General features: G+C 35.2%; 1 protein-coding gene across 1 annotated transcript in view; it reads right to left on the bottom strand.

Moving 5' to 3' along the window:
- The window catches only part of Syt9 (synaptotagmin 9), a gene marked incomplete at both ends in the record, with an annotated part of 13,579 nt that extends 5,059 nt beyond the window's left edge, over positions 1–8,520 (bottom strand). Inside the window, one exon of the mRNA XM_009050011.1 lies at positions 7,684–8,520. Within this exon, the coding sequence (XP_009048259.1) occupies positions 7,684–8,520 (837 nt within the window). The remainder of the gene's footprint in view (positions 1–7,683) is intronic.
- Between the last annotated feature and the right edge of the window lie 2,052 nt (positions 8,521–10,572).

Genomic DNA, 10,572 nt, shown 5'->3' with positions numbered 1-10,572 from the left:
AACCCCCCCCCCCCCCCCCCCCCCCCCCAAAAAAAAATTGTATATTTTGTACATAGGTATATGACGATACGCGTATATCATCCCGTTCTTGGTTAAGTCGAACTAATGACATGTCCCCAGCAAAGGTCGTTTTGAGCACTGGGGTCGTAAATAGTGCAGCATTTCTTCAAAAGTTACTTAGTGTTCTGTTTTTTAAAACAGATGGTCCGACTTGTGATACCGAATGTGACGCATTTCGGATTAACCTTTGAACAGTGAACCAGACTAAACGACTGCTCGATTGGTGAGTTCTGCCCGTTCGGGGTTTTTGGAATTACTCGAACGCTCAATATACCAAGCAGGAACACGTTTACCGAAAAATGGTAGTTGCAGACAGAATTCAAAATGGCGGAGAAGAAAATAGATATGAACTCATTGAATGATACTTATCCGCCTTCATACCGTACGATTGGTGACAGAATTGGAACAAGCGGAACCTGTTCAGAACTTCAGAATAATAGAGCGCCCCCTACATACTATGGTAAACAGATTGACTTTATTTATATCAAGGAGAAAAGGAAGATTTATGTTTATTCATATCTTATATCAAAAACCAATATCAAAGAAAAACAGTTCAGAAATTTCAAAAAGAAAGCTTGAAAGATTATAAAATGATGAGATGAAAAACAAAAATGTGTGAAAATATGATGTTTTTCATCATTAACTTAATTGTTTATCAAATGTATGTACAGGTTTCATGAGGTTCTTGCATTTATCGAAGTCTTGAAGTTGTAACGACTGATACGATTAAATGACATCAGTAGCCAGATTATCGATAAAATAAAAACATTTTTGGTCACATATTGTACAAAAAAGGTGGCAATGATTCTAAGTGATTTTTGTGGCCTGAACCGTTTGGTAAGTTATTCTGACATAACTAAATCCGCAATGAAATTTCAAGTAATGACTAAACACATCACAAATTCAGCATTATTATGAAACTTCTATTTAAGTTAAAGCCGAATAAGTCAGACTTTTCGAGAATGAACTGATGAATCTAGCATAGCATGAATAGTTCATTAGCTGCTACCAATGTTTCGCCAAAATCTTTCGTTGTGCGGTTCGGTTAAAGTTGATTGGTCAAATCGTCTACATGTCAACTCGTCTACAGTTAACTCGTCAACAAAGTGAATTAACTCAGTCTACAACCTTGACTCAAGTCGTCAACAAACCTGGCGACAATTCGTCAACAACCTCGAGTGAAGTCGTCAACAAATAATATTGAAATACAGATGTTATTATATTGAAATATGTTAAGTACTTGGTTTATTTATAACTTCAAAATAATATTTCTAAAACAGTAAGTTAGTTCTTACATTGGGGTCCCACTTTCATATGACGGTTGAGTGAAGATTTACAAGTAAAACACTTTTCACAAACATCACATTGGTAAGGTTTCTCTCCAGTATGTATTCTCATGTGAACAGTGCGGTCACCAGACTTATAAAAACGCTTTTTACATACATGACATTTGTATGGTTTCTCCCCTGTATGTGTTCTCATATGTACAATGAGTGAACTTGAAGTAGTAAAACATTTTTTACAAACATCACATTTGTAAGGTTTCTCTCCAGTATGTGTTCTCATATGAACCTTAAGATTACTTGCTTTGATAAAATACTTTTCACAAACATCACATTGGTAAGGTTTCTTACCAGTATGCATTCCCATGTGAACATCAAGCGAATTTGTCTTTGTAAAACACTTTTTACAAACATCACATTTGTAAGGTTTTTCTCCATTATGAATTCTCAAGTGTTCATTAAGATGACCTGCTTTAAGAAACAACTTTTTACAAACATCACACGGGTAGCGTTTCTCTCCAGTATGAAGTTTCATGTGATCATTAAGTGAACTTGCCTTTGTAAAACACTTTATACAAACATCACATTTGTAAGGTTTCTCTCCAGTGTGTATTTTCATGTGATCATTAAGTGAACTTGCCTTTGTAAAACAATTTTTACAAACATCACATTGGAAAGGTTTCTCTCCAGTATGTGTTCTCATATGAACTTTCAGATTACTTGCTTTAGTAAAACACTTTTCACAAACATCACATTGGAAAGGTTTCTCTCCAGTATGCATCCTCGTGTGAACTTTAAGTGAATTTGCCTTAGTAAAACACTTTTTACAAACATCACATTTGTAAGGTTTTTCTCCAGTATGAATTCTCATGTGAATAGTAAGATGACTTGCTTTTGTAAAGGAACTTTTACAAACATCACACGGGTAGGATTTCTCTCCAGTATGAAGTTTCATGTGATCATTAAGTGAACCTGCTTTTGTAAAACACTTTTTACAAACATCACATTTGTAAGGTTTCTCTCCAGTATGTGTTCTCATATGAACTTTCAGATTACTTGCTTTAGTAAAACACTTTTCACAAACATCACATTGGAAAGGTTTCTCTCCAGTATGCATCCTCGTGTGAACTTTAAGTGAATTTGCCTTAGTAAAACACTTTTTACAAACATCACATTTGTGAGTTTGTTCTACAGTATGTATTCTCTTATGGACATTCAGAGAATTCGTTGTAACGAAACATTTTTCACAAACATCACATTTATGTGAATTTATTTTTTTTGAAGATTTATCCATGCCAAATTTTATAAAGTTCAAAAGTAAACAGGAAGTGCAATATTTTACGGATTGACTTTTGGTATGTCATATAATTTCAGAATAAATTACGGATTAAATATTATTTACAGAGTAGCTCAGTTTAATATTATATAGTTTGACTGAATTTTGTGGCAATGGGTGTTGACATCTTCACAATGTCAATATATTACGAACTTATACCTTGACTGCAAAAGCCACTACTTCTACACAATGCAGCTCTTTGATTGGATTGTAGGCATGCGAATATAGCCAATCAAAGCCCCCGAGACAAAGGCTGTCAACATAAAAAGTCTTTGGGTTCACAGAATTTGATTGGATGTATTAGCTTACGTACAATCTATTCAAATCGCTTCATTAACAAACTTCTATGATACTAGAAAGGTGACTATGGCAGTCAAGCTATAAGTACGGAGTTCTTGACATTGTAAAGTTGTATGTTGTATTAAGTGTGATATTGATAATTTGAACCGAATCTTGCAGTACTAAAACTGGCACACGAATAGTTTGACATACAGTTTTATGGTAATAGTAGCATGTATCTCAAATCAGATCAATCATGTATCGTGAGACATAATAAATTATACATTAATGTAATACAAGTACTTGTTTTTATGGGTAAAATAATTCAAAATAGCCCCATTATTACATCAGTACGTAACTTCAAAACAACGTCACCATTTCTCAGTTCCTACCATTTATGGTAAAGCACTACGAAAAATATAACAGACCTTAAAGGGACAGATGCGCCATTTTTTTTGGGGGGGTGGATTTGAGTCTTGAATATATGTAAATAGTCTTCAGAAGTACTAAAAATGTACAAAAATTCCATAATTCCGTCTAAACTATTTTCTTTATAAGGCGGTGTCTCATAAAAAGATGACTCGTCTTTTAACTTTCAAACGCTGATAATTCTGGATACACATGGATTTGAATGCTCAAATGTCGACGGTGAGCTGTGAACAATATTACTGATTGGCGCATCTGTCCCTTTAAACTGCCTGGAATAATTCATAAATTTACCAATCAGGACATCCAATCCCTATCCTGAACATGAATAGTTAATTATTCGTGCGAAACGGTAACTAAAATTTCATATCTGATTACGTGTTTGGGGCGATTATGAAACGTGAAGAACCTGCCATGGTTTTACAAGTAAGACAAAACAAAATTCGTAACACGCTTCAAAATCGACACACTTTTCGCAATAAGCATTTTTTTTTTATATTTCCATTGACAGTCTTTACAGTCTAATACTTTCTAATATTATTTAAATTTGTCGACTATCGTACTTTAATAAGACAGTTTTGTCCAATAATTGATGAGACAATATGGAAGCCGGTTTCGGCCAGGTATACTCTCGCTCCGTTGAAAGCATAGAAAAAAGGCAAGAAGTCTCGAAGTCGAGAGTAGATATGGCCTCGAACGGCTGCCATAAAAATATGATAATCAACGACTCTTTAAATTATTTTAAGTAATAGTTATAAGTAATAATATGATAAATATTTCATAGTGATATTAAAAATCTAAGTCTTTTATACAATGCAATGCTCGTGTGACTAGGTGCGTTCGCTGAATTTGTATTAGTTCATTTTTGTTGATGTGTAAAATACGTTGATGATGATAATGTGAATCTAATGGTTGTAAAGCTCTACTAAATAGAGTGGAAGTCGATTTATAGTTTCTGCTGATATTTACTACTTAATTCTCATTAACATTATCTCTACTTCCAGAGTCGATACAAATCAATATACATATACTGGTGTCGGTACAGTCAAATCACCAATAAGCTAGCCTCTTGTCATCTTCACACAGTCGAGCTATTACCAAATTCGTCCAATACCTTGACTTATCTCAGAAATTTGCAAATGCAGCGATTTGATTGAATTGCTCGCTACCGAATACAACCAATAGATGCCTTCGATTACACACGCGTCGATATTGTCTGTATTCAGTAGAGTACAATCCAATCAAATCGCTGCATTTCCAAACTTCCGTATGGCAAGAAAGGTGGCTATTTCATTCAAGACATTAGACGCAGTTGCTAAGTTGCTAATAGCTTGGCATTCACTCTTGTTAGCTATAAATGCCCTAACTCTTCCTGTGATCGAGAGTAGGAATCATCGCCTTTAAACCAATGGAGCACGAATTTGAACATCCGTACAGAATTTTGTGCCGCCCTCTCAGAGCAAATTGGAAATCGAAAAAGAGTATAGTATACTACCACAGTCCTATAGCTATATAATTTATCTAATCTAATTGCGTTGCCCGTCTTCATCAGGCCGACCAGGTGCAGAAAACAGGACGTAAAATTCCATTTGATTTGATTTCAATTTCCTTTTTATGACTGTATGACCTAGTGTGGATATTTCTTGAAACAACTGACATTATAAAGTTGTATAAATTGACAATGCGTTAAGTGTTCCCACTGGAATAAAACAACAAACAGGTCACACATTTCTATTGTTGTTTCATCATCTGAATTAACAAAGGTATTCCTTAGAAATCGAATCGGCATTCTCAACAAATTCTCTTGTGCTAATGCGTATTTCGTATTTGGAGGATTTAATCCAGAGTTCCAAAAAGTCGTGGCTAAGGCATTTGCCTTGTCTTGATCCCCAAAGTTCGATCAGTTAAAGATCGATTCGTACCAGTGGAACGCCAGCTTTCGGAGACTTGGAGCACAAGTCAGTGAATTAATGGAAGGTGTCGAGATTGAGATTCAAAATTCGGTAGCTGAATCGCCATTTTGCTCGCCCACTTCCTACACATACCCCCACTTTCAGCACCACCGAATCGTACGGTTTACCAACGCCTTTTCATTGCTGCAAAAAGAGGACAATGGCACTAAAATAGGCCAAATTATCCTTGGACAGTTAATTGAGGTCATGTGTACTACTAGTTGGTGCTTCGCGGTCAAAATGTGTCGCAGTTAAAAATCGATTAAGAGTTGACCAATTAAAGCCACTGTCTTGAATATTTTCTTTACTGTCTACTATGTCTTGAATAGATTAATGGGAAACGGTCTACAATCATAAGACCTTAAAAAATTCAGTCAAGTTAATCGATCATATCTATCCGGTTAGGGCAATTGAGAAACCAATTTAACATCGTCGTCACCAATATTCAATCAAATATGACCAAGTATAGTATCTCATCGAACGTTTACTTAACTAAATAGAACATTAACTTCAACTGGCAATCATTTGCACGTGTAATATCTCGGGCTATTGCGGTATGAAGAACACAATCCAGTTTTATGTTTTATTAAACATATATTTAAAAATCCGAATCCTGTAATTGTTAAGTCTTAAGACTTCCACAAATGTGAACGTATTGCTTTAAAAGTGTACCAATGATGAAACACTTTATCGATAAATCATTTCATATTCCTCCGTAATGTTTTTGAAATTTGATGTTTATCACGAGTTGAAAAAATTGAAATTTCTCGACAGTCGTCCTTTAAGCAAAGACTAAAAGTAGGGCAATGCTGAACAGTCAGTTGTGATAATCCATTTCAAGTCAAAAAGAAGAGCAAAGAGAAAAAAAAAAACAATTCAAAAGAGGTCCACAGTGTATGTTTTGTTGGGGTGGTTATTTCTTTCGCAATTTTCAATACAACTTTTGTCCATTATTGGTACTATTGTTTTGTTAATTTTTTGTTAAATATGTATTTCTCAACATCGTGATTGTATGTTGCGACATGATAATGAACCATCCATTCAGATAATTTTTTTCAATGTTTCCTGTTAGTGCGTGGGATAAAATGGGAAACGATCAAACCAAATTGCTATCATTGTGAAGGTGTTACACAATCATTACGTGCAATTCATTCCATTTCCGATCCTTTTTCTGTAATTTACGTTTCCGTTTTCGATTTGAAATGACAGTAGGCCATGCTTTAGATGGGCGATATAAGATAGGATACCACTCCTTGAATGTCACAATAGACATAACAATTAACGGCAAAAAAAGAGCAGGAATAGACAAAGGTAATTGCAGTGTAGAATTACTGAAATTGATCGTTTCGCTAGATACGTATTCAAGTCGCAATATTATTATATTTTCATTGTAAAATACCAAAGAGCGTCGCACAAAAATACACTGCGAAATCTGCCATTTTTATCTGTCATTACCGAAACAGATTCAGCTATACGAAAACTACCCAGGATTACCGAATGAATACATGCAAGTATAATAGTATGGGACGCTACGTCATAGTATTTGGTGTCCAGAATATTTGTCTAAAAACGCCCCAATGTTAATTCAATGGAACTTAAAAAGTTTTGCCTTGCCAAGAGATTCTTTGTTCGCAGACAGCAAGTTATATATTGTCATCATTAGCGTGGAACGGGTTTCATTTATTATATATCAGAAACCATGCACCGTAAAGTCTCGCTTCCCTCTTTGTACTGATAGCATAAAAATGGCACTTAAATATTAAAACGCAATCGACTTATTCGTCAAAGCGATAAAACAATACATGAAGAGGATTCAATCATACTTAGTATGTCTTTTAATGACACACCGTCTTATTTCTTGAAGTACATCTTTTCATTCATTATATTTAAAGGGACAGATTCGCCATCCGTTTGACTAACACTGTGCCGTGTCTCAAAAACGGGAATAGTTTTTAGCTAATCAGCTTATCAGTAATAGTGTTCACAGCTCACAGTCAAAATTTGAGCCTTCAAAGCTATGTGTGTCCTGAATTTTCCGGGTTAAAAAGTTAAAAAGACCACTCCTTTTTGAGACTCTTTCATATAGAAAACATATAGAAAAAGAAAGAGAAATTCCTAATTTGAGGTATATTTGAAGGAATTTTGCGATTTTCTTATTTTTATAGTTCTTCTGAAGACTTTTTAACATATTCAAGACAAATCAACCCTCCGAAAATGGCGAAACTATCCCTTTAAGTGTGAATTGTGAGTTTAAAGGAGGAATGTGTTCCAGCTTAGGTATAAACGGTCCAATTTTTAAAACGTCAGATGGTGCACACTCCCACTTTAATGAAGGTTGTATATTTACCTGATTTGTAACGTAGATATCTCGAATAAAATATGTTTCTTTAATTAAACTTCCTTCACTTAAAATGTCTTGTAAAACAACTGCACCAATAATATCATGTCTTGAAAACCGGTCAAAATCGTAGACATTAAACTGTAAAATCCTTTGTGGTAGATTTTCATAAGGTACATTGAACACGAAGGTTTCCTCAAACTCTGGGTTGAGTGTTTTTCTATGAACTTTGGTTTGAAATTTAGTTTTTCTGTCTGGTAATAGATACACTTTTACATAAGGATCCGAAGTCCCAGAGAAGTCTTTGGCTGGTAAATTTTCCGCACGATGAATGTCCACATATAAATTTCTCTCGTCTTGAACGTAGGTCAAACTGAAGAATAACTTCCCACACGCTGTATGTTCTGATCGGAGACTGTCAACGGACGCTTGTTTGTACAGTTCCGGTTTTATGGACCCTATATCCGGCTGTTCTTTGTGCTTAAAACTCTGAACAGTAAACTCAATGTTTGACAGGTCCAATTTATGAGAGAGCATACGTTGGAAGGGCATGTGACGTGGGGAAACTGTCGGTAAAGTCCATTGTCGTGCGCTTACTGAAAAAATTCCACGCTTGCTTGATGCAGTTTTATCGTTTGGACATGCGTCTAATGCTAAGTCTGGAGTACTTTGACTGATCCGCACATTTGGACTAAGTCCAACGTCCGTGTAATCACCAATTCTGTTTGTTGCGTTATTCCTTCGAATTTTTCGTGTGCAGACATACCAAGCTGCCGATAGTAAAATAGCCAAAACTAGTATACTGCATCCAATAACCGATCCCAGCACAGCCGGGTCCAACCCATCTGAAATGAACAAAGGGAAAATTGTTAAAAAGACAGTACAAAAGTTTGTATTTGTCCCTTTTGTGTGCTTTTAGAGCACATTCACTTATTGCACAAGACACAGTGGAAAAAAAATGAAAAAAGACAGAAAAAATAATTCTTATACCATTTACGTGATTATTTTATTTTCAGAATAATCTAAGTTCGTACATTTACATACAATCCAATAGTGATTAGCTTTATTCAATATGAGATTTCGTCGCAAGTTAAACTGACATATTTGTAAAAAAAAACCTATTATTAGCCTGATTACGTCTTCAGAATGTCAAGCTATTACGACATTCGGCTTATACCTTGACCCCAATATGCGCATTTCTTACATCACTGCTTGATTTGATTGAAATGTTCACTAGCATATACAACCAATCAGAGGCCTCGATAAAAATTCTGTAAACACTAAGCCATAATGTTTACAATCTTTCTGTCGAGGGCTGTATTCGCTTGCGTACAATCCAATCAAATTGCTGCATTCCGTGACACAAAAAAGACGGCCAGTGGAGTCAATAGCTGCATTCCGTGACACAAAAAGATGGCTATTGGAGTCAAGGTATAAGCCGAGGGTCGTTATAGCTTGACTTTGTGAATATGGTCTGATTACAGAACACAATTTAATTGGAGAACATATCCTTAGCAGACATGGTAATTTTCTTTTAAGACAATGAACATGATAGGCCTACTTGAATGACAATCGGGTTATATTTCTTCCGGAAATGTCTGCAACAGTGATCGAATTCAATGAAGTAGTCAGCAGAATAAGATTAGAACTGTCTATATTATTTGGAAAAGTCACAGCCTCTAAAACAAAGGTTTTCAACCTTCTGGATTCTTGATAATTGTTCAAAGTTTTATGCTAGACATCAAAGAGCCTAATTGCTCCCCCAAAAATGCCAAAATGACACCCTTGGTTGAAAACCCATGCACTATACAGCTGAGTATATTGAATTCAAATTAAATGTCATTTGGTTATTTATAATAGTTGGCTGTATAGTGGTCTGAATATTTGCTTTCCCAGCTAGGTTGTGCCAGGATAGCGGCATAAGCATACTATTTTTCGCTTTTGGAGGATCTTGAAGTTGCTTGGAGCATACGAGACCCCGGTTTATTGCATACGCTCTGAACCAGACTCCTTTTACATGACTTTTAGAATCAATGACAAGAGATAACTGGGTAAAAAATTCCAAGTGGTAGTTTGTGAAGCAATCGGTCGCCTTTGGAGCTGCCAGAGTCGATATTGAACCCTGATCATTATATGATAGAGAGCTGGAGAAAATGCCTACAAATTGGTTCAGTTTTATGGAGAAAACGACACGACCAAGCCGTTTTAATCTGCTAAAATACAGACAAGACTCTGGTTGATACCAGATAAAACATAGACGTTCCTGGTCATATTTTGACAAGGAAAATTATAGTCTGTAACCGATCATGAGTGAAGTATGTCTTCATAAACAATAATTACTGTCCAAATCTGAGAGGTTCCATTCTACGCTGGAAGAAAGTGGTATGATTTTTCTAAGATTTCTAGTGATAAAATGGCTTATATTGTTTTTTTTACTTTATTCATGGCTCATTTTGTTGTCTTACTCACACATTTCATGACTTATATTGTTGTATTTTCTGATACAATTCATGACTTATATTGTGATGTCTACTGATACAATTCATGACTTATATCGTTGTATCTTCTGATACAATTCATGGCTTCTATTCTTGTATTTACTGGTGTAATTCATGGCTTATATTGTTGTATTTACTGATGTAATTCATGGCTTATATCGTTGTATTTACTGCAACAATTCATGCCTTATAGTGTTGTATTTCTTGATACAATTCATGGCTTATAGTGATGAATTGACTGATACAATTCATGGCTTATGTTGTTGTATTTACTGATACAGTTCGTGGCTTATATGGTTGTATCTACTGATACAATTCATGGCATATATTGTTGTATTTACTGATACAATTCATGGCTTATATTGTTGTATTTACTGATACAAATACAATTCATGCAATG

This window comes from Lottia gigantea (genome assembly GCF_000327385.1).
Source record: "Lottia gigantea unplaced genomic scaffold LOTGIsca_142, whole genome shotgun sequence".
Taxonomy (NCBI): Eukaryota; Metazoa; Mollusca; class Gastropoda; family Lottiidae; genus Lottia; species Lottia gigantea.
This window is presented reverse-complemented; position numbering and strand designations above follow the sequence as displayed.